We start from the raw sequence: 25,138 nt of genomic DNA on the forward strand, positions 1-25,138 counted from the left end.
TATTAAAGCCACCACCACAATAAGCGCTCCTCTGCAAGCCTCCGGGCACATGTGATTAACTCCAGAAGTCAGGAGTGCCAGGTCACAGTGAGTGTAGACGCTCACCTTTATAAGAGACCTTAAAGCTGTCTTCTCAAAGTGGTCGAGCCAATGTCACAACCACCGACAAGTTAAGAAGAGATCCTCTCACTCCGTATGCTTCCCAGCAGCTGGCATTTTTAGACGAGGGTGCTTAAAATACTTTTGTAGAGAACATACTCAGAGAAAACACTTTATTTCTAGTTTCTTGGGTTGTATTGTGAAAGGGTATTGGATGTGGGAGCTGGAAAGATGCCCAAAGGCTCCTGGCACCAAGCCTGATGGCCAGAGTTGGATCCCTGAGACCCACATGATGGAAAGAGAGAACTAACTCCCCAAAGTTGTCCTCTGACCTCCATGGGGACACTGTGCTGTGTGCACCCACCAACATGCATGCATACAAATTTAAAAATGTAATACAAAAACTGCAAAGAGTGCTGGATTTCATTAAATTTTATATGTCACTTGAGTTTCTTTAAGGAAAAAAGGGCTTATTGTCCTGAATCTCTTAGTGTGAATTATATTACACTTTGTAGAGTTTCTAATATTAAACTATTTGTAATTTTATTTCACTGATAGCTCAAGAAGAGCAATCTGTTTTGGCTATTTGTCTCTGTGGTTTTTCAAACACAGGGGAAGATGTTTTAATATACTCTATATGCCCATGTTCTGGATTTCCATTAGTCTTGATATAATAATGACTCTCTTCATATGTCAGTAATAAGACTCAACTGCTACATCTATGTCAACGTTTAAAAAAGAAAACCTAATTCCTTTCTTTATGATATCACTACATTATTTGACATTCACAAAGTTCTAATATTTTACTTTTGTACATGGAAAGCTAAGTTCATATAAAAAATTAAAACCATCGTGATAGAAATGTTTTAAACTGAATCCTTTATTTTGAGTCTACAATACATGAGAGTTGTTTTCTTTGGCAATTCTGGGCTAAACATTGAAGTATCTTGCCAGAGTGAAAGTTCTCCATATCCAGCTCCATTCTGTTCTCTGGGTACCCTGAGGCACAGGCAAGGCCTCTGAATACTGAACCCCTCTGACAGGCAGGGCTTTAGGGTATAGCCAACTTCCTAGTTTTAACATGCCCTCAAATTGTCCAGACACTTGGTTCAAATAGGCCTTGCACAGAACCCAAGGATCTGGATGCCTAGAAAGTTCCAGGCTGTGCTATGCTTGGTTCCTCTGGGCAGCACTCTTCCACATGGCTAGAGATGAGTAGATTTCCAAGCCAGGTGGCTTCTCTCTCCCTCTCCCTCTCCCTCTCCCTCTCCCTCTCCCTCTCCCTCTCCCTCTCCCTCTCCCTCTCTTCCTTCCCCTCCCTCCCTTCCTCCCTCCCTCCCTCCCTCCCTCCCTCTCTCTCTCTCTCTGAACATTCATTACACACAATGGTCAAGGACGAAGCCAAGGTTCTATAGGAAGGTGCTGCATATGTGTGTGCCTCTGACTTGCCATGGAAACATTTCATTCAAATCTCTATGGGGCTACTCAGGAGCTCCATCTAACAGCTCACTCACTGCTTATTTTCATCGATGAGTATGAAAGGGAGTGAGGATGTGTTCTAGCATTCCACATGATCAGACACTTTCTACAACGTCCATCTCCAGGATGGCCACCTCTGCCATCTCAGGCTTACGACAAACAAGCTGCTGCCTCATCCCTGGAATGAGACACTCAGGGGCAATCAACTCATGCTCCGTTCTGCCCCCCAAATTCCCAAGCGGGGAGAAAGATGCTTGGTGAGCAACAGAAGGCCCTGCTCTCTTATTACCCAGAGAACACCAGTCTCTGGTGTAAAGACGAGGCTCAAGCTCATTAGATGCACAGATCTTCAGTTAACCCTTTAGGCTTCCCAAATCGAAGTCGGCATTCAGTGTGCATGGGAACGTGGTTCATGCAACACATACATGGATGCTCCCGAAGGTGAATCAAAAACTGGGCTTTTCTTTTGTTTTTAGTTAAATGCATTTTAGCTTGAGGTATAGGTCTGTGGTAGAGCACTTACCAAGCATGTGTGAGATCCCAGGTTTGATCCCTCAATAAAACAAATAAATAAATAAATAACACACTAGAATGCCTGGCTTTATTTAAAGGCAGCAGTATGAACGCCTCAGTAAAATAACTACTAATGTTCCTCATGGCAAATCTAGATGTTAAGACTCTAAATTTGTATAAAATGAGTCAAAAGTTTAAGTAAGTTTGAAGACTCATGCTCATTTAACAGAACTTCCCTCATTCTAGAATCAAGAACAAGCTTACCATTCATGTCAAGGACCATCCTTCTCTGCTTGCTGGGGTCAGAAGCGTGACAAGCTTCGGCCTATAGAATTGGTCCTTGGCAAACAAATATTATGACTACTGATTCTTATTCAGTTACATGAGTCACACACTCCAGGGAAATCATATCTGATACCACTCCCTGTAGTCTGTAACATCCTCTCCAGTGGAACAAGTCACCATAGCCTCCCCTTCACGCATTCAAAGGATACTGTCCAAAATCAGCTGAGTGAGAGTGTTGTACGCCGACAGGTCACACATTTCAAAAATTTGGTTGGAGGAAAAATCCACCTTCTGATGATAAAAAGAGAACATAGGTTATATGTTGCTTTCTTTCAGGCTCACGAGTGTTTAATAGCAAAAAAAAGAAGGTATGTTTCTGGATGTAGACAGAATTGACTGCTGTAGATGAACTATAGCCAAACCAGGCACCTCTCTCTCTCTCTCTGCCTTTTCTAACCAGGACACTACTGTCACCAACTTGAGAGAGAACTGAGAGGAAATCTTCTCTGTGGCCCACAAGGATGGATCCTCCCTTTCTGTCCCTCCCCTCCCCTCCAGGGTCTCACTCACTATGCAGTCCTGACTGGCCTGAAATTCTTGTAGATCAGGCTGGCCTCAAACTTGCAGAGATCCGCCTGCCTCTGCCTCTTAAGTGCTGGGTTAAAGGTGTGTGCCACCATGCCCCACCTACTCTCTGGTTTTCAGCTGTTATTTCAGATTCCCATAGTCCTCCTTCAGGATTTACGTCTGTTTCACCCATATCACCATGTTCCCTATCTTTTCTAACACCCAATAGACCACATTCACTTCAGTTATGAGCACATCTTATTGTCTGTCCTCCAGGTAGTCTCCCATGCTGCCTCTAACTGCCAGGGCAATCCTTATTTATCCCTCAGGCTACACTGCTTCCATTGTATCCGTCTCAGGGTTTCTATTGCTGTGAAGAGACACCATGACCATGGCAACTCTTATAAAGAAAACATTTAATTGATAGTGGCTCGCTTACAGTTCAGAGGTTCAGTCCATTATCATCATGATGGGGAGCATGGTGGCATGCAGGTAGATGTGGTGCTGGAGCTGAGAGTGTGCTACATCTTGCAGGCAACAGGAAGTCAACTGAGACACTGGGCAGTATCCTGAGCATAGGAATCCTCAAAGTGACACACTTCCTCCAACAAAGCCACACCTTCTAATAGTGCCACTCCCTATGATATTGCGGGGGCCAACTACATTCAAACTACCACAATATCCTTTCTCAAAATTAACTCATTTAGACAGGCATTTTCAGCAACATCTGTGGACCCTGGTCTAGAATGAGACTAGAAACAAACTAATTAAATAAGGGGCGTTGCTTAGTTCATCTACTGGAAAAAAATCTTTTTAAAAAAGGCAAGAAAACTCAAGGGCACTCAATGAGGATGTTGCAATCTCATTGCAGAAGGCTGTCAAAAAGATACCAAATAAACACTGTCCCTCTTGTGCCCTTTAAAATAGTGACTGTGCTCCCCCAAACTTACTGAGACAATAGTTTCCTACACTACACCCTAGAAAGCACTATAAGGCAAGAGTAGACAACTGGTCACAAACATAATGGCAGGGTGGGGGTGGGGGTATGGGGACTACATGCTCAGTGAGGCACAAGTTGACAAACCCTGGGAAGGAAGAGCACAAGCCACCTAAGGAGCAGCAACGTGAAAATCAAATCGAGCCCTGTTTCAGTGACACAAATCTAAACAGAAACTGAGGTCCACATGCATGGTGAATATGTACAACACAGGGTGTGAAAACAGCCAACGTGGCATGGTAAATGCAATTTAACATTTACCTTTTTTGCTTTTATGCAATAACGATGGACTAAAAGTGATCGTATTGCAAGGGCTGATGTACAACAGATGCTTCCTGTTCTTATACTATGGCATAGTATCTATGTATGCCCCTTCGAAGCTATGCCAACACCAAGCCTTCTATGTACCAGGGATGTTGGGCTTTTGGGAGATTTTAAAGAATTATTTTATTTCTATGACTCCCATTGAAACCTATAGCTTTTAGAAAATATCCACCAAGTAAAATTAACATCTTCACCTACTAAGATTAAAACATTTAAAAAATAGCTATTTATTTTATGTATATACATTTGTCTGCACACATATATGCATCGTGTACATGCATGTGCCCAAAGAGGTCAGAAGAAAGTATCAGACCCCCTAGAACCAGGATTAATAGGTGGTTGTGAGCCACCATGTAGAGCTGGGAATCAAACTCAGGGTCTCTGCAAGAGCAGTAGGTGCTCTCAACCACTGGGCCATCTCTCCAGTCTTAAGAGCAAAATGTTTTAAGAAGTATAAACATAGCCAGGCAGTGGTGGAACACACCTTTAATCCCAGCACTCGGGGGTGGACAGAAGCAGAGGCAGGCGATTTTCTGTGAGTTTAAGACCAGCCTGGTCTACAAAGTGAGTTCCCAGACACCCAGAACTGTTATACATTGAAAATTGAAACTCTATCTCGAAAAACCAAGAAAAGAAAGGAAGACAGACAAACATGTAAGTACAAAGTCCTGCCTCTTACAAAAGAAATACATGCTTTCCCTGGTTGAGGGGTACAAGCCTCACTAACATTAAAGGGGAAAAGAACTCAACCTTCTTAAGTGTGAGAAATAGTTCTATTTTATTTTGGTCTATAGAAAAGAGTGGACTCTAGAGTCTTAGGCACTGGCTCTTCCACCTCCCTCCAAAGATTAAGTAAGACTCTTAACTATCTGTGCTTCAGTGTTCCCATTCATAGGGCGGGCCGATATCAACTGGCTCACAGCTTTATTGGTTTGGACAAGATGACACACTAAAACCACCAGAAAGCCAGTATGAAGAATGCCAAGTTCTTGATGTCAAATAGATTTTCAGTTTGGTTCAAGTCTAAGCAGAAGAATTTAGATCTAAGTTAAGTAGGTTTATAGACGAAATAAATACACAATAAAAGGTAAGAGCTGTTGTCCATTCATTCCTTAAAATAACTTATTTGTTAAATATTTGTGTCTAGCCGGACGAAGCTTACCCTATGTTCTGGGGCAATGGCTCTCAAATTTGTTAGACTCTCAGGGTCATGTAGGGGCCCTTTAACAAGTCCAAAGCCCAGGCTTCCCTTAAGCCACTTAAATCAGAATCTCTGGCAATGGGGTCCAGACCTTAATAAGTCTTTAAGTCCTCCTAAGTGAAGCCAGTGGTGAAGAGTCTAGGAGCCTACACCTTTGTGGCTGCCATAGCCATCTGGAACAGAACACACAGTCTCGGGCATGCCTCCGGCCAAACTACAACTTAGAATCTTATTTTCCCAAGACCCACAGGTGACCTGGGTGCCCCTGGGAGCAGGAGAAATGTCACTCCACACACAGCAAGCTGCTCTTCGATGCACATGTGTTTCATTCCTGCTTTCGAAGGTGGAGAACGGGGCAGGAAGAGCTGGAGGTGGAGAACGGGGCAGGAAGGGTGTGGGGGTGGAGAAAGGGGCAGGAAGGGCATGTGGAGGTGGGGGATGGGGCAGGAAGAGTGTGGAGGTGGAGAAAGGGGCCAAGCAGGTGCATGCTCTCTCTGGGTCGCTGGGCAGGTGTTAACCTCTGTTAAAAGTGATATGCATGTCGATCATAAGTTCTTTAAGTTCTTATTGTAAGCTTTCCTTCTGGGGGTTGTTTTCCTATACATAAGAAAAGATGTAGGGGATAAGACAACCTGACTCCCTAACTGGCAGCTGTTAGACTCTCCCTTGATCCCCTGGCCACCTTGAGCAAAATAAATGTTAGGCACCCAGCCAGCCAGCCCACCCTTGTGCCAGCACCAGCCATTTTGAGCATCCCAGAGAAGCCTTGCAAAACTACCTAACAATCACAACTGGATGCTCCAGTTCCTGAAGGCCGCAGCCAGGGCCGTTTCACCTTACACCAGACTTTTTTTGTCACACAGTCTCGGTGAACTCTGGATGGTCTTGCAATCATCTCCACCGCGGTAAGAGGGGGCCCACTTCCTGATGACCTAGCTGAGGGACTGTGCTAACTGGTAGGAAAGGGAAAAGGCTGTTTATTGGTGCAAACACAAGCCTTCATTGACATGTAAGGTGAGCCGTGATTGGTGCAACACTCCTTCTCTGGTTATATAAGCAGGAGGTTCAGGTTCCGGGGGTCAGCCGCCTGAGAGACCTTTTCCTATGCCTGCGCCATTGTCTTTACAGCGGCAGGGCCCACAGAAGGCTTCTCCAGGTGCTTTTGGTTCTGCCTACCGTAGTAGTGGGGGGTGAGCTGGTGACATACGGAGGAGCAGAGCAGCCGTGACAGCGGAAGCGTCACGGTGACAGCAGTTACAACAGCTGCACAGCTAAGAAGCTGAGATACACGAGGTGGCCAGGCATCTGGCTCCTGCTCGACACTGAAGAAGAGGCGGCTGGGCAGTCTGAGAGAATGGTGAGAGCAGGGATCGGGTGGCAGAGAATCGAGAGACGACGGTGAACTGAGGCTGAAGGAGGCTGGAGGAGCCAGAGAGCGGAGACTCTGGCCACTGCCGCTGAAGGGTTCCAGAGAGCTGTCGAGTCAGACCCTGCAGGCCCTGGGACTCTACCACTGGTCACTGTCAAAGGCTGAGAGGAATCCTGCTATCCATGCCCTACGGGACGCTGCCAGCTACGGCCAGAGGCTGTGGAGGTCTGACTTCCCAGGCTGCACGAGTGTCAGATACACAGGGCTTGAAGGAGCTCAACAGCCCAGGGTGCTGCTTGCTGCTGCTCCCACCTGTACCATGCTGCGGGCTGCGGGCTGCGGGCTGCGGGCTGCGGGCAAACCCTAAGGGAGCAAACACTGCCAGAGCCCAGCACTGAAAGAGCCTGCATTGCTGACCCACAACAACTATCTGGGCAGAGCCAGCTCATTAATAATACGAGTATTAGTTTCTTTCGAAGCAAAGGTCGGATAAGGAAGAGGAGGACAAAGTTTGCACCGAGGAAACGTCTTCCCACCGTCTCAGATAGAACTGTGCTGCTGTAACAAAAGAGATGCAATAGCCACTGCTACTTAAATAAAGACAAAGGAGCCGCGTGCGCTGGCACATGCCTGGACTCCCAGCACTCGGGATGCTGAGGCAGGAAGGGCAGGAGTTCGAGGCCAGCCTGAGCTGCACGGCAAGACCTACCTGTGGTGGTAATCTAATTGTATTGAAATATTATTCTGATTTGTACTGAAATATTAATTTGATTGTATGTTAATAAATAAAGTTGTCTGGGGGTCAGAGCTATTAGAGCCATAGCAAGAGTGTGGCGGTGGTGGCACACGCCTTTAATCCCATAGATATCTGTGTGTTCAGGGTCAGAGCTATTAGAGCCATAGCAAGAGTGTGGCGGTGGTGGCACACGCCTTTAATCCCATAAGATCTCTGTGTGTTCAGGGATACAGCCAGCATTGGAGACATATGCCTTTAAGACCTAGGGGGCTGTACATTCAGACAGTGACGAGGCAGTCATGTGTTTGGGTTTACAACCAATGAGAAGGCAGAACAACATACTTTAAAAATACGAACCGACAGGAAGTAGGTCTCTTTTCGCGAAGCTGGGACAGCAGGAGGAAGGGTGAGATTTTAGCTCTGAGCTCTGACCTCTCGGCTTTCTCTTTTACATTGTTTCTGTGTTTCTTATTTAATAAAACGGTTGGTTACATCTACATCTGGCGCCCAACGTGACAAGAATCCATTAAAAACCGCTTGGCTTGACAACAGGTCCGCTTTCCCGCAAGGGCGGCAGGCGGTGGCAGGCGGCAGAGGAAGCGGCAGGAAGCGGCCGGTGTCTTAGTCCGAGCTGTCGGCGTCCTAGTCCGAGCTGCCGGCTTCCTAGTCTGAGCTGCCAGCTTCCTAGTCCGGGTAGCAACGTCTAGCCCGGGCCTAGGTCTGTGAGCAGCTTGCCTAAAGCCGGTGCTACAAACAACTCAGACCTGCCCTGCCAACGCACGTGGTCAGAGCTTAAGGAAGCCAGACCCAAGCCTTGACTCGGCACAAGAGGGAACACGTGGCTGCATTTAAGCTTTAGCCGGCTACGCTTTCTTGTGCGTTCTCTCTTTCCTCTCTCTCTCTCTCTCTCTCTCTCTCTCTCTCTCTCTCTCTCTCTCTCTAGATTTACACCTGGGACACTAGGTGGCTGCTTTGAAAATCCCCTCGGATTTCTACTGTTCTATGCAGATTTGGTAAGTCATAATATATCAGATATTTTAAAGGAAACTATCTAAAAGACAATTTTTTTCCACATTAAACAACAAATGGGTTTTATGTGTACATTGGAAGAAAATTGGTTTTTGTTCGAAATTTTAGGCAGTCTGGCAATGGAACAACTATATAATATTAGTATTGGTGGAATTATGCACCTCATCACTATAATAATCCACATTTTAATATTTAAAAAGATAGTCAATTTAAGTGCCAGGATAACAGCGTTAGAAGAACTTGTTAAACCTGTAAAAATTCAGACAGAAGAAATTAACAGTGAAGTTGTTTCAAGTCGGGATCATAAGGTTGCAGAAAGAAAGCCTGTTTTCACACAGTCACCCTTAATTTATCCTGTAACAGTACAGCAGATGCCTGATCAAATGGCTACACAAAATACTTGGGCTCCAATTGAAATGTTGGATTTAAAAAGGTTTAAGGAGGCAATAGTATCTTATGGCATGCATTCCCCATATGTAAAGCAAATGTTAAACACTTGGTCAACATATAATAGGATAGTACCACAGGACTGGCGGGACCTCGCACAAGGTGTTCTGGAACCCAGCCAGAGACTTCAATTTCTGACTTGGTTTAAGGAGGAGGCTAAAAACATAGAAAAACAATGGAGGGATAAAGGAATACAAGTTTGCCAGGATCAGCTTATGGGCGAAGGCCAATATGCTTCAGCACAAGCACAATGTTTATATGATGTCCAAACCCTAATTTTATGTCGAACGGCAGCCTTGAATGCATGGGACAAAGTTGAGGAACCAGGAAAAAAATCTGAGTCATTTACAAAGGTGAAGCAAGGCCCAAAAGAGTCTTTTACAGATTTTTTACAAAGACTGGCTTCAGCAGTAAAGAGAACGGTCTCGGATTCAGAAGCTGGTAAGGCAATAATTGAATCTTTGGCCTTTGAGAATGCGAATGCAGCATGCAAAAGAATAATCAGGCCATTAAGGGCAAGATCTGCACCTATGGAAGATTGGATTAGAGAAACAATTAATGTTGAAGCTGATGAGCATGATGATACATGGGTAGGAGAAGTAATTTCGAAAGGTTTGAGGAGTGTTAGATGTTTTGGATGTGGAAAGCAAGGACATTTGAAAAGGGACTGTAGACAGGTCATTTCCAGAAACAATGTTTCTTCAAGGAACAATGGCAACAGAATGCCCCTTCCTTCTGGAGTATGCAGAAGGTGTGGTAAGGGAAAACACTGGACCAACGAATGTAGATCAACAAAGGACAGACAGGGTAATCCTTTGCCTCAGTCTTCGGGAAACTCCCAGAGGGGCCTCAGGCAGGCCCCCAGTGCAAATCCAGTTCAAACCTTTCCGGCAGCCATAGAGGAAATGCCTGCTCTGGAGAGCGATTAAATAACCAAATGCCTATTGGAATAAATCATGCTAGTCGGAATGATGAAACAGAGAGAATAGAAAATTCAGGAGAAAACATAAAGAAAATTTTTTGGCAAACTTCTATTAATGAACAAAGACCAAAATTAACGATAAAAATAAATGGTGTTTTGTTGTCTGGTCTGGTAGACACAGGTGCGGACGTTACCATAATTGCACCAGAATTTTGGCATCCAACTTGGCCTCTTCAGGAGGTAAACGTTCAACTGTTAGGAATTGGGACATTATCTCAGGTGAAACAGAGTGCAAGATGGCTCGAATGTATAGGTCCAGAAGGACAGAGAGGAAAATTAAAACCATATGTGGCTAACATAACTATGAACCTGTGGGGTCGAGACTTGTTGCAACAATGGAATACTCAGATTAACATCCCTCCAATCTCAGAAACAAATCATAAACTAGCACATGTTACTGAGAGAAATATTAGAAGATATTGTTCTAATGAGTGGTCACCAGCCATCCATATTATACAAGAACAGGGCACAATAACTGATGATCTTCCAAAGACACCAACAGCTCTACCTTTAAAATGGTTAACAGACAAGCCTGTATGGGTCCAGCAATGGCCTTTAACAACAGAGAAACTCCAGGCTTTAGAAGAGCTGGTAGAAGAACAGTTAAATGCTCAGCATATTGAAGAATCAACCAGCCCTTGGAATTCTCCTGTATTTGTTATTAAAAAGAAATCTGGTAAATGGAGAATGGTAACAGACCTTAGGGCAATTAACAAAGTAATTCAGCCAATGGGTTCTCTACAATCTGGGATGCCTTTGCCTACTCTGTTACCAAAAGGATGGCCTCTCATAGTTATTGATTTAAAAGACTGTTTCTTTTCAATACCCTTACAAGAAAAAGACAGAGAAAGATTTGCTTTTACAGTGCCTACTTATAATAATTCTCAACCGGTTAAAAGATTTCAATGGAGGGTCCTCCCACAGGGAATGTTGAATAGCCCAACTCTGTGCCAATATTTTGTACAGCAACCATTGGAAGTGATACGTAAAAAATTTCCTAAATCTATAATTTATCATTATATGGACGATATTTTACTAGCTGACTCAAATGCAGATACTTTAGAAATAATGTTTGAAGAAGTAAAGAAAATTTTGCCTCGCTGGGGATTACAAATTGCTCCTGAAAAGATACAAAGAGGAGATTCTATTAATTATTTAGGATATAAAATAGAGCTACAAAAAATTAGACCCCAAAAGGTGCAAATTCGGAGAGATAGACTACAGACTCTTAATGACTTTCAAAGATTATTTGGAGATATTTCTCATCTACGAACTATTGTTGGGGTAAAAAATGATGAACTGAATAATTTGTTCAAAACCTTAGAAGGTGACAAGGACTTAAATAGTCCAAGAGAATTATCACCTGAAGCTGAGAAAGAATTAGCCTTGGTAGAAAAGAAAGTGCATGAAGGACACGTGAATCGTATTGATCCAAAGCTGGATTGCATTTTGGTTATCTTACCTTCTAGGCGTTCTCCTACTGGAATATTAATGCAGAGGGAAGATATTATATTGGAATGGATATTTTTACCAAATAAACCAAATAAAAAATTAAAAACTTATGTGGAAAAAATCTCTGACTTGATTTACAAAGGAAAAATGAGACTTCGTCAATTAGCAGGCATAGACCCAGCAGAAATTGTCGTACCATTAACTAAGGAGGACATTGAAAAATTATGGACAGAAAGTGAACCTTGGCAAAGAGCTTGCAGTAATTTTTTGGGAGAAATTAACAGCAAATATCCCAAAAGCAATAGAATTGATCTTATAAAGAGAGCTGATTGGATCTTGCCTCGAATTGTACGGCAAAAACCCATATCTGGAGTTCGTACATTTTATACAGATGCCAACAAAGAAGGAAAGGCAGGTTACAAATCAGAAAATTTAAGTAAAGTGGTTCAAAGTCCGTATAATTCAGTTCAAAAATCAGAATTGTATGCTATTCTGTTGGTATTAATGGATTTTTCAGAACCTCTCAACATAGTAACTGACTCTCAGTATGCTGAAAGAGTGGTGTTACATATTGAGACTGCAGAATTTATCCCTGATGCTTCAGAATTAACTTCACTATTTATTCAATTACAAGATACAATCAGGAAAAGGAATCATCCTTTATATATAACTCACATTCGATCCCATACTGGTCTGCCCGGCCCTCTAGCACAAGGCAATGATGAAATTGATAAATTATTGATAGGAAATGTGCTGGAGGCCTCAGAATTTCATAAAAAACATCACGTTAATAGTAAAGGTTTAAAAAAGGATTTTTCCATAACCTGGCAACAAGCCAAAGAAATAGTAAAGAAATGTCCTACTTGTTCCTTCTACAATCAGACGCCATTACCAGCAGGATGTAACCCAAAGGGTACTCAGAGAAATGAAATCTGGCAGATGGACGTGTTTCACTTTGCAGAATTTGGAAAATTGAAATATGTACACCACACTATCGATACTTATTCAGGATTTCAATGGGCAACTGCTTTGAGTTCTGAAAAAGCTGATTCTGTAATCACTCATTTGCTAGAAGTTATGGCCATCATGGGTATACCTGCACAAATCAAAACTGACAATGCTCCATCATATGTCTCTGTTAAAATGAAACAGTTTTTTGCTTATTACAATATAAAGCATATTACAGGCATACCACATAATCCTACAGGTCAAGCAGTTATAGAAAGATCAAACAGAACTCTAAAGGATATGTTAAATAAACAGAAATGGGTAACAAAAACCCCCAGAAATAGACTGCATAATGCTCTTCTAACTTTGAATTTTCTGAATGCCAATGAGAAAGGAACAACAGCTGCAGAGAGACATTGGATAATAGAAAAAACTACAGAATTAAATCAGCCTATATACTTTAAGGATGTGCTGACCTCAGAATGGAAACCAGGGTATGTATTACATTGGGGACGTGGTTTTGCTTTTGTTTCTACAGGAGAAGATAAGCTGTGGGTACCATCAAAATTGATAAAGGTTCGATTTGAACAAGAGAGACCTCTTAATTAGAGGAGGTGATAGTTCATCAACCAGCATGAACATCCAATTTAAACTAACTTGTATCAATAAAACATGCCTTTTCATTTCATCAGATAATAACTTGCCAAAAAGGAACATCCCCAAAATTAGTCTTGGGGAAAGGTTTTTGTTTTTGTCTTTTAGGAGAATGAAGGTTAAGGAATCTGAAGAACACTGGACAAATGAGACAACTGAAGAAAAGGGACAAATCATCTATCCCAAGAAACAGAGTGAAACGGTGTATGGGTATATATTATCTAAAAAAAATTTATGTCTTCCTAAATGTTTGTTTCTGCTTTTCTCTAAAGATTTAACACTCTTGGTTTTCTAATAGTCCCAGTTCAATTAAAATTTAAAGCTGACTTTGGAGTTGGAGAATGGCTCTCTCCTTCTTTAAAATCAAGCATGTTGTTAAAAGGAAAATGCAAACTCCCTGTATCATGCCAGAATAAGAGCCATCTTCTGCTATGGTACAGGACAAAAGCAAAATTAATTAAGGGACTATTCTATTACTAATCTCAACTCTTTGATTCTATTCTGATTCTTTAAACTTTTCTCAAAGTATAAATTTTATATCAAAATTTACAAGATTAATATATATATATACATTTTAAACTTTGTTAAGATATGAATGGTCACATAGAGTACTAACTAATTCTAGAAAAAAGGCTAGCTGCATATATATGTTTTTGTGTTCGAGTCTCTTATCAGTTTTCTGCAGGAAATCACGGCCAGGCCTAACATCAACTGAAGTCTCCAGAAAGAAGATGGGGCCCCACAACAACAACAATTCCACGTGGACAATAATAATATCATTAAGCTGACAAACATCATCCATAGATCAGCTTTGAACTACAAGGTGCTCAGAGCAAATTTGAGATGACTAGCTGAGATGATCCAGTCTCAAAGACTACTTGAATAAGGACTTGAGATAAACCCTCAACTTTGGCATTATACACAGACTGGATAATGAAGGATATAGTTACCTCTCCTAGAATTTGACAATTAACCTAAAATTTTTCTTTCAGGATAAAGAAAACTTCGCCCATACCCAGCAGGAAGCAATTTTAAGAATACAACGCCCACATTCCCAAAGAGGTGGTGTGGGGCGGGTGGTTTTTTGGTCTTTTTAATGGGTTTTGGGTCTGGGATAATTTTCAGTATTTAGGGGGGTTGGTTACAAGTTATTGTCAAGGGTTAGGAAAAAGGCTAAGCAAAGGAGATTAGATTTAAGGTTCTTGTTTAAAAAAAAAAGAGAAAGAAAGAAAAGAAAAAGACAATTACTAGTTTTAAATACTTTACATTGGATTGAATTGTTTTATATTGTACACAAATTTGAAACTGATATTGTTAGAAAATGCTATATGTATATTTCTAATTGTATTTATTCCATCCATTTAACAATGTAATGCAAATTTCTGATCCTTGAATGTTATTATTATCAACTATTAGGATATAAAGAAATGAAAGCTAGTAGTTAGACATTATCATAGAACTTGTAGTCATATTAGATATGTTTTAAAAATTGAGCAGAGATGTTTTAGACAGGTCATCTTCAAACCCTTCAGAGATCTACAGAATATGGCATTTAAAATGTTTTAATAACTTAGAAAATTTTTCTTTTTTGAGACATGTCGGCTCCTGGCAGTACCAATCTACTTTAGAGAAAATATGGGCATTGAAGAAACTGCATATGGAGTCAACTTTCATTCTGGCAAAAGTTAGCCACTGGACAACAAAGTATCCTCGAATCAACAGGACAAAATGGACAGACAGATCACGAAACAAGGGACTACTGATTCTTGCCAAAACAAGTGTGGTTATGGCTTTATCAAAAGGCATCTTCTGAGGCCAGGACAATATGGCCCCATCCCTGAAGTGGCCTTCGCATCCGGAAAAGGTACGGTGCCCTTTTCTTCGAAGGCAGCTTAACAGGCAGAGGGCCGATGGATTCTGTTGTACAATGGAACAGCAGCTGAAAGCTCATGCCTCTCAAAAGTAGACTGGCATTTAATAGAGGGATGTGGAGAAGAAGGGGATGCTGAGATGAAGCCATATATACACAGCCAAGAAGAATGGACAGCTGAATTAAAAAACTGTCAACAATTTCCAGAATTTAAAATCCTGAATCATGACAGGACACTAGTGGAATTCAGGTGTTTCTGGTACGTGGACTGCTCTCACCCAATGTGAGGTTGAACTGTTGACCTTGTGTACATCCTACTTCACAAATGAGTCTGTCAGATACACTAAGCCTATAGGCTGAAGATGATGCCCCAACACTGCGGAGAAACCTCAGGTGACTGCCCAGGCAGCTGGCTGTTTCTGTCAACTCACAAAATTTTTTTGGAAGTTGCTTGCATGCACTTCCTGTTTTTATTTTTGTTAGCTAATATTATTCCCTTCTTGGGTCTCTGAGGGAGTTGAAGATTAGTTAGTTATGGTTGAAGATTAGTTAGTTATAGTTGAAAATTAATTAGGATAGAAAGTACATTAGATACATCTTGGAATTATCAAAATAGGATAGATAATGGAATTATTTTCTCTGATTCGTCAAATACCTGTTTAGGTATTTATTACTTGTATATATTGTATATAGTTATTGTACTTTTGTATATAGTTTTTCTTTTGTTAGTCATAACCTTTTGCTTTTTTTTCTTTTTATTAAAATAGAAAAGGGGAAATGTGGTGGTAATCTAATTGTATTGAAATATTATTCTGATTTGTACTGAAATATTAATTTGATTGTATGTTAATAAATAAAGTTGTCTGGGGGTCAGAGCTATTAGAGCCATAGCAAGAGTGTGGCGGTGGTGGCACACGCCTTTAATCCCATAGATATCTGTGTGTTCAGGGTCAGAGCTATTAGAGCCATAGCAAGAGTGTGGCGGTGGTGGCACACGCCTTTAATCCCATAAGATCTCTGTGTGTTCAGGGATACAGCCAGCATTGGAGACATATGCCTTTAAGACCTAGGGGGCTGTACATTCAGACAGTGACGAGGCAGTCATGTGTTTGGGTTTACAACCAATGAGAAGGCAGAACAACATACTTTAAAAATACGAACCGACAGGAAGTAGGTCTCTTTTCGCGAAGCTGGGACAGCAGGAGGAAGGGTGAGATTTTAGCTCTGAGCTCTGACCTCTCGGCTTTCTCTTTTACATTGTTTCTGTGTTTCTTATTTAATAAAACGGTTGGTTACATCTACACCTACCTCCCCAAACCAAAGAAATAATAATCCATGAAAACCTTCTTTGTGACCTAAGAAGATGAAATCAATCTGGCCAAGGGAGCAGGAGGAAGCAGGTTCCTTGAACGGGAGCTCTCAGCAAAGATCTCTCAAGGACTGTATGTTGACGGAGCATCTCAGTGACACGTGTGTCTGTACTTCAGTTCAGACACCCACACTGTAAGTTATCCCCTCTGACTACTCTCCGTGAATTCTTTCTTGCTTGTTCAAGCCCTGTGGCGAACACTCACCATATGTGATGAGTGTACTGATAAGCATACCTTGAGATTTTGGGGTGGCTTGAAATTGAAGAAGGTAGTCAGCTTGTTCTGAGAAGCATTTAGTTCTAGAAGATAAGGCATGCAGCTCACACAAGACAGATCTGGGGGCAGAAAAGGTAAATCAACAAGATGCTAGAAAAAGCCATTAAGCACGTTACATCAAAACATACATTTTTTTTTTCCAGACAGGGTCGTATTGTACAGCCCAGACTGGCCTGGAACTTATTATGTAGACTAGGCTGGCCTAGAACTTAAGAGAGATTCACCTGCTTCTGCCTCCTAAGTGCTAGGAGTAAAGGCACTACCACACCTGGCCCATATCAAAATAACTTTTAATTATGCCCATTGCAAGAGCATCTCAAATATTTCAGCTGAGTCAAATTAATAAAAATTGGTAGTGTGAGTGGTTTGTGGTCTTAAAATTAGTAACTTGATGAACATAACTTTACACACAATCAATAAACATCCCTTGGTATTATAGGTTTTAATCTGATTACACTCATATACAAATTTTGCAATATGGTTTCCACTGAGATACTTGCATCTCTGCATCTGCTCCCATCAGTTACCAGAAAAAAGGCTCTAGGATGACAGTTAGGGTATTCCCCAATCGTATTACAGGGGTGAGCCCGTTTTGGAACCCTCCTCTCTATTGCTAGTAGTCTAAGGTGGGGTCATCCTTGTGGATTCCTGGGAACTTGCCTAGCACCCTGTTTCTCTCTATCCCCATGATGTCTCCCTTTATCATGGTATCTCTTTCATTGAGAGAGAGAAGAGAGATTCTACAAGCAAGAGACATCAAGGTCATGATGGGAAAACCTACAGAGACAACTAAACCAAACTAGTGGGAACTCATGGACTTTAGACCAACAGCCGTGGAGCCTCCAGGGGAGTGGATCAGGCCCTCTGCATAAGCCAGACCATTGTGTAGCTTGATCTGCATAAGGGCCCCCCTTGCAATAGGATCAGGATCCATCCCTGGTGCATGAGCTGGCTTTTTGGAGCCCACTACCTATGGTGGGACACCTCGCATAGCCTTGAGGCGGGGGAGGGGCTTGGACAGCTGAATGTACCAGGCTGTGCTGATTCCCCATGGGAGGCCTTACCTTCTTGTAGGAGGGAATGGGGGGGGGGGTGGAGGCTGGAGGGGTGGAAGGAGGAAAGAGGGGAATCTGTGATTGATATGTAAAATGAATAATAAAATTTCTTAATAAAAAAAGAAAAAAAAGAAATTTGCATCCTTTATATGAGTTAACTTCCATGTGACATAAACATTTATAAGATTATTGCTTTTGCTTAAGTGAAATATTTAGAAAAAAAATGGTAGCATGTGAAGTATTTTGAAAGTGTAGAGCAGAGGAGGTCAGGGTGTAGGAGGAGGGTGGAGGAGATGAGGGATAGAAGAACCACAGAACACGCTTTATTCTACTATGTCATAACAGTATCTGACACATTATAAGATGATTTAAAAATCATTCAATAATGTGTAAAGCTCTCTATGAGCCAATAATTTCTCTTTCTTCCCCAGGGCCCACCCACTTCTTCCATCTCCTGTATTTCCGGGATGGCCAAGTAACCTATGGCTGAGGCCGCTTGCACATCCCACTCATGTTCCCACCCTCTGCTAACCCCTAGGGGCTTCAAACATTACCAGCCTTACATGAAAGGATGCGGAGCTAAGGCCTTAGATGCCCCTCTTAGTAATTAGCTCCTAAATAACTGAATTAGGTCTTTTCAGAAGACTGGAAATGCCACAATTAGGGAAGTCTGTTGCTCATTCAATTTTGCTTTAGCTGGACTTAATCCTAAATCTCATTAATTGTTTGAGGTGATTTAGATCCATTACTTGTTACTGTGCTTTGACTCCGGATTGGCTACATCTGAGTTCTGCATTTTATCCCAAGCCGATAGCCCCAAACTTGGTGCTAAGTTAAACTCTGTGCTAATGGAGGCCACTCACGGAATTACATACGAACTGTGAGTGTGACACAGTGTTGGCCATTGTCTCCGCTCTTCACGGCAGCTGCGCACTGGCCACCAGAATGAAAGAAGCCACATAGTAGGGGTTCTAGCCTTGGTGTAAGCGATTCATTCCGCCACCCGTAAGTGGTAATGGTGATAGCACCCCCTTTCTCTCTCATTCTGGAGGACACAGAGAACCAGGACAGCCATGCCAACCACAGACCAGGGCAAGCAGCACAGACAAATGCAGAGTGGGAGAGGGCGGTATGCCACCTGTGTCTTGGGCAGGATTGGCAGATAGTGTGAGATGAGGCTGCCATCTTGCATTTTGTGATGGCTTGAATGAAAAATAGTCCCTGCAGTCTTGGGCACCTGAATGCTTGTTCCCCAGATGGTGGCGATGTCTGGGGAGGCTCAGGAGGTATGGTTTGCTGTAGGTTTTAAAAGCCACACACCATTCCCAGTTCACTCTGCTTTCTGTGTGAGGTTGGAGATGCGGTCTGTCCGCTCTCGGCTGCCAGCTGCGGTCCCCCTGTCTGCTGCCACACTGTCATCATTATGGATTCTAACCCTCTGGAACCATAACCCAAATAAACTCTTTCTTCTAGATTCCCTTGGCCATAGAGTTTTAGCACAGAAACAGAAAAGTAATTAGTATGCCAGACCAAGGGTCTCTGAAGCCAGACAATTCCCACCAACTTCTACTTTGGGTCTTTGGATTAAACAATATCCCAGTTGTGAACATCTCTTAAAAACACGATCCACTGGGGTATTAATCAATGGGTCAATCAAGGAAGGCTACCTGTGGGACAAAACCTATGGGGACATTGGATGATTAGCAGTGTGCACCTATCAGCCTGTGTCTACCCACTCTGCGCTCAGCTGCATGTCTGTTAGAAGTGGTCCCAATTCTACCTCTCCACGGAGTCCCTGAACTCCTGCTGGGGTCCATCTTTAATGCCAATTGCATGGATGTCTGTTTTAAAGTAGAAGAATCAGCTAATACTTAGACATACAGAAATAAATGGTAGTTACATCTCATACTCTGTACATAGCTAAGATTTTAAAAATCACTATGACAGGAAACAGTCCCTGGGTTTTAACTTCCATGTAGTTCCCTCCTTGGCGCAGTAACCTCTTTGTCCACCAGATGGCAGGAGCACCTCAAGTCTACACCAACGGTTCTGGACCAGCAGCATCAGCCCTGCTAGCCTTGCTCACTGCAGACGTAAATTCTTAGCCTTACCCCAGTTCTACTGAGTCAGAAACTCCGAGGGCGGGATTCAGCAATCTGTGTGCTCACAGCCCTCACTGCACACAAGTGACTGTTGAAAGTTGAAATGTGGTCTACCTCAGAACACGTGTAAGGCTGACATCCCCCAAAGAAAAACATACTGCCATACCAACACACAGCAGACACTCAGACTGCTGCTGATGAATACAGAGGGCCATGGAGAACCAAGGAGGAGTGGTCTGCAGAGAGAGGCCATTCTGCAGAGAGAGTGCCCTGAGTGGCAGGCTATGAAGCTAAATCTCTTCTCATTGTTGGCATTGAACCTCGTCAGAGCCTCCCATGAGGCTGCAGTTTCTTATTCAGTAAGAGTGAAAAATCAATCTCAGAGATGTGGGGTGGGCAGAGCACAATCAACCTTGCAGGTGTGGGGTGGGCAGAGCACTCCTGCCGGGAACCGCAAAAATGCCTGCCTGGTGGCTGGATCATCACATGATCTGAGATTCGCTTTAAAGTAACTTGGATGAAAAGGGCCGGGGGGGCGGGGGGGGGGGAGGATTGAGGGGGGTGGAGGGTGGGGGGTTGCAGATAGAGCAAGGGTAGCCCCCAGCTATTCATTCCAGAATTTTCTCTGCTCATGTTTGAAATTTTCTAAAATGGGTTTATAAAGAATGGGAAAAACAATGTAACCGTCTCGTCTCTCCAACATTGGTATTTAGAACAGGATACAATGCTTGTCTGCACTCAAGGGCTGGACTTTAATTATTAGAGTCAGGTGAGAATTGGAAATGAAATTGAGAGACCATTAACAGCAGCATTAAGGTCTTCTTTAAGGCAGGGGAAAGAAGCAAGCAGACCTCCGTGGAGAAAGCAGGCCAGATGTAAGTATTTGTTTATGTCTCTAGAAGTCTAAAGTGGGGGGAAATGTATAATATTAACATCAGATAAGATCAGAAAATCCGAAACAAGGACCAGGCTTTAAAGAAAACACTGCAGTCACAGGACGGCGTTCGTTCATTAGGTGTGAAGAAGGAAGAAGGTATAATGACAAATGCAAAGAAATCCAGACAGGGAGGCCAAGAGTCAGCTAAACACAGGGCCAGGGCTGACACCATGAAGCCCTGCTGTGGATAGCAGAAGGAGCTAGCCAGGGAGGAAACATAAGTGTAAAAGCAAAATAAAATGTCCATGAGAGGGTGGGGATAGCTAATTCATCTGAGCTAAATAATTAGCTGAAGAAAAAGGCGTTGTCAAACATCTGTGCATACTAACGGGATAATGACCCCTGCGGGGCTCCCTGGGTGCACCCCAACTGCGTCAAAACACTAAAGACCTACCTGTCTGCACTTGTGGATCATTGTTTTCTCTCTCTCTCTCTCTCTCTCTCTCTCTCTCTCTCTCTCTCTCTCTCTCTCCATAGAAAGCAATGATTCAATGTGTAAATTGATCTACAAATCACTTATATCAAGCTCAGTATTATTAAAGCACATTAAATTCTGCAGCTTGTAAATTTTTGCACTACCTCAATGATCAATCTACTTGACTGACAATCACTTACCTTCGATTTTGTTTCCCGAAAGATTCAACTTCTGCAGGTGAATATAGTCACGCAGAATGCTGATGTCAGTTAAATCACAGTGCTGAGAGGAAGAAAGGGGAGAAGGCTTTAATATGGCGTCTACGATGTCCGTGTGAGCCTTCCTGCAACATCTAGAAACAACGCGATGGAAGGAAATCCAGAGTTTCTTTCCAAAGTACAGAAGCAAGAGAATAAAATCTAAGGCTTGCTACGAACGGAATCTCAAAATGGACTACAGATCCATGGGGGGGGGGGGGGAGAGAGCACATGCTTTTCATCAAGGCAGAGGCAGAATCTCTGTGAGTCTGAGGCCGGCCAGAGCTGCACAGTAAGACCCTGTCTCAAGAAGAAAGAAATTACTAGCCTAAGAAATTAGTGTTAGCAGCAAGAACACACGACATGAAAAGGTAAATGACAGCCGCGTTCATGAGGGCCTTCAGAAGAGTCGGAAATAAAACTTACAGCAAGAAAGACCACATTTTCCTCTAACCAAAGAAAAGCCAGGGTGGAGAATTCCATGAGGTTTTAGGAAAACGTCACAGGTCACCAGGATGGCTAACACCACAAGCTGCCCTTTCATGGTGATCCCAACAGACCCAGGAGCTGCAGGGCAGCAAGGGAAGCACGCAGAGGGCGTGGCCAAACTGAAGTCACAGAGCAGCTTGGGAGCTGCCGTACCCAACTGTGCCGAGGCGCTGTCCAAAATACACGCCAGAAAACGGTACTCATGGGAAGTTCACGTGGAGTTAGGAGGGAACTTGATCCCATGGCATGAAGACTAGTGGGTAGGTCATTCTGTCACAGGCAGTAAACAAAGCCAAGGGTGACTAATAAAAAGGACTCATTGGACAGCAAGTTCTCATGCAGTGGAGTGATTGATGGCCATTTAAGGCAGGCTGTTGCAAGAGACAAATCAGCACTGAGTGCCTACTGTGTACATCACTGTGCTTGATGAGAAAACAGGGCAGAGCTGAGCTCTACTGTTTAAGAATTTAGGACTCTGACAGGGGAGAAGACATGTACACAAGTAATTAGAGAAAGTCAAATAATAATAATAATAATAATAATAATAATAATAATAGTTATTATTATTATAATGTGTAGCCTATATAAGATATGAGGGGGGAAATCACTGAACTAGAAAGTGTATTCAGTGAGACAGTTTATTGAGGCCAAATAATTCAGCACATAATATCTCAACAGTAAGGAGGTCAGAGGCAAAATAAGTTAAGCTCCAACCCTCTGGCTGAAATAAGATTTAAAGGACCGCTTTTTTGGCAGATCAATTTAAGGCATAGCACTACATACATAAGTAGACTATTGGTTGAAATGGACCTTCGTGCGGCTGTACTGGCTGCTAAAATTACACCAGCTCAATGTCTTACACAGTGCTGTGTGTACAGAGGACTCCGTATGTCACACCTGAGTGCCTAAGACATCCACAGGAGGTTAGACACTGCCAGAGATGGGGAAGCATGGCCTTGGTATGCTGACCCCGAAGGACACGCTATGAAGCCAGCACACGTGTGTCGACGCCTCAGTAGTCCTTGGGGATTTTACTAGTCAGGAGTGAGCCAAATCCTGAAGCCATAGTGTGTGCTTTTCAAATGAAAGGATGTGTAGAGTGCCTATCCGTACAGGTTGGGTGCACATGTGTGTAACTGGTGCACATGTGTGTGTGTACATGAGCCTGTGGAGGGATCTTCTTCAACTGCTTCTCACCTGCTGTTTAGAAGCAGCATCTCTCACTGAACCTGGTGCTCAGCCTTTCATCTAGACAAGGCTGCCATGCCAGTATGCCTGGGATTCGAACTCCAGCCTTCACACTTCTACAGCAAGCACGCTACCCACTGAGCCATCTCCCCAGCGCCTCGATGTCTTTTTATTTAAATGGAAGCAAAAAGATTTAAATTATTTTTCTAGGACTATGGGCAACAGCAGAGAAGCTGAACTGGGGGTGGCCAGCTCTTACACCCCCTTGCAGTCAAAGCTGGCCCATTCTGTGTTACTTTAGGACTGGGATTGAAATCTTGAAGACGGAAGACTAACAATAGATTCTTTTGCTTTAATAATAGGTGTCTTTATGAAAATAAAAGACAGCTCAAAGCTACATATTTCTTGATATACTTCAGGGGAAAATCGATATCAGAATACTCGGTTCCCTGGGACTCAGATAGAAAGTTTAGCTCTGCTTTGGCTGATCAGAAGGAAAATTCTTACAGAGTTTTTGATTGGTTCTACAAATCCAAATTCAACCTCCTAAAGAAAGCATTGATTACTATAATATAGACTATTTAGGATGAAAGAGAGTATGAAGAGAATGGAAACAAAGGAATTTGGGGAGCCGATACTGAGATGGCTGAGGCTCCCTGAAGTCTAACATTTACATGTACATTTCTCATCACTAATCTCCATCAAACAGGAGGCCCTGAAGTTTGCTGCCACTACGAACGCCATGAGTACCAAAGAAAACGTATATGATCTGTCCATGTTGCCAACCTACAGTGACCCCGTCATACTCACTGATAAATTCAGGTTGAGGTAGACCTGCTCCGTCCCAGGGCCTGACCACCCCAGTTCATCGAGTGCCTCAGCCACAGCCTCCTCTCTCAGGATCCCATCAAACTCCTCCTGCAGAAAGCAAATGGTGGACAAAGAACTCGCATTAGAAAGGCAGCCATCTACTTTGTCCTATCCGGCTCCCAGAGAAAAGGCTGCATGGAAGACATTCCATACTACACACAGTTAAGTAAATGCCCATCAAAGTCATGTCTTGCTGCCACTGACTTTTCAGGTGGTTACTTACATGTGCTGTTCGATGCTGAGAGAACACCGTGGCCACAGGAACGTCAGTCTTAGTGGCCCTGTATAAGAGCTCTGCTCTCAACCTGCTAATTCTTCTGACAGCCCTGGAACAGGCATCCTTATCTCCATTTTACAGATGAAGTAACTAAGGCCTAGAGGTTACCTTGCTCAAAATGACATGACAGGATGTGGCAGAGCTGGAATAAAAACTCAGTCTGTCTGACCCCAAGGTGATTCTGCACTGGGCTTGTTGCCCACACCTCAAGAGATGGTTGTTACGTCAAATGAAGGCAATGATATCTCCAAATCTGGTATTCTTGCTAAACAAATCAAGTCCTCGGTTCACTTTCTAGTAGCTGTTTTTGTCAGATTCATCTAATTTACAAGATGATTTAATGGGTGGCCGTCATGTCCATGAGGAGGCCTGCCCTTGGTCTACAGCCAATGGATGGCATGGCATTTCCCCACTGATGGCAGACAGAAGAGACAGCACACCAGTCTGTCACATGTCTGCTGCCTTGAACTCTGTGATGGCCAGCATGGACACCGACATCAGCATGATGGCAGAAAACACGTCATCACGGCAGCCACACTGACATATATGGTACTTACCATGATGAGCATATTCACTGTGATGGGAAAACATCCGTTCACTTCTTTACTGACCCGAGAGCCAAGAATGCTCTTTTGGGTTATTGGTCCTGAGGACCTAAGTACGTAGACTCATGTTGCTCTAAGAGTTTTTCTCCCCAGGGAATACTGCCTGCATGGAGATAGTGCCTGTCCTTTGGAATCGGGTGGGCTCAGTTTGAACCCCACCTCTGCCATGTGACTTGGGGGAGGCAAAGCTTTCTCTTAGCCTCGTTTCTCTGCCTATAAACAGAAAGTACGTTTTTCTTTAAATGTGTTCTAGACACACCATTCCTCCAAAGTAGGCTGCTTTTGGTATATTGATTGTTTGGAGCTGAAGGCACTTGAAAAAACAGCAAATGCAAGGGGAGGCTT

At 43.0% G+C, this 25,138-nt stretch overlaps 1 protein-coding gene across 3 annotated transcripts in view; it reads right to left on the reverse strand.

The window, feature by feature from the left end:
• Lrguk (leucine rich repeats and guanylate kinase domain containing) overlaps positions 1 to 25,138 on the reverse strand; it is a 122,025-nt gene that overhangs the window by 91,306 nt on the left and 5,581 nt on the right. For all 3 annotated transcript variants that reach the window (XM_006990370.4, XM_042273021.2, XM_076566557.1), the window contains exons 2-5: positions 23,852 to 23,959; positions 21,308 to 21,389; positions 16,557 to 16,657; positions 2,586 to 2,667 (exon numbers count right to left, since the gene is read on the reverse strand). In XM_006990370.4, the coding sequence (XP_006990432.2) occupies positions 2,586 to 2,667; positions 16,557 to 16,657; positions 21,308 to 21,389; positions 23,852 to 23,959 (373 nt within the window). The remainder of the gene's footprint in view (positions 1 to 2,585; positions 2,668 to 16,556; positions 16,658 to 21,307; positions 21,390 to 23,851; positions 23,960 to 25,138) is intronic.

Source organism: Peromyscus maniculatus, chromosome 3 (genome assembly GCF_049852395.1).
Source record: "Peromyscus maniculatus bairdii isolate BWxNUB_F1_BW_parent chromosome 3, HU_Pman_BW_mat_3.1, whole genome shotgun sequence".
NCBI lineage: Eukaryota > Metazoa > Chordata > Mammalia > Rodentia > Cricetidae > Peromyscus > Peromyscus maniculatus.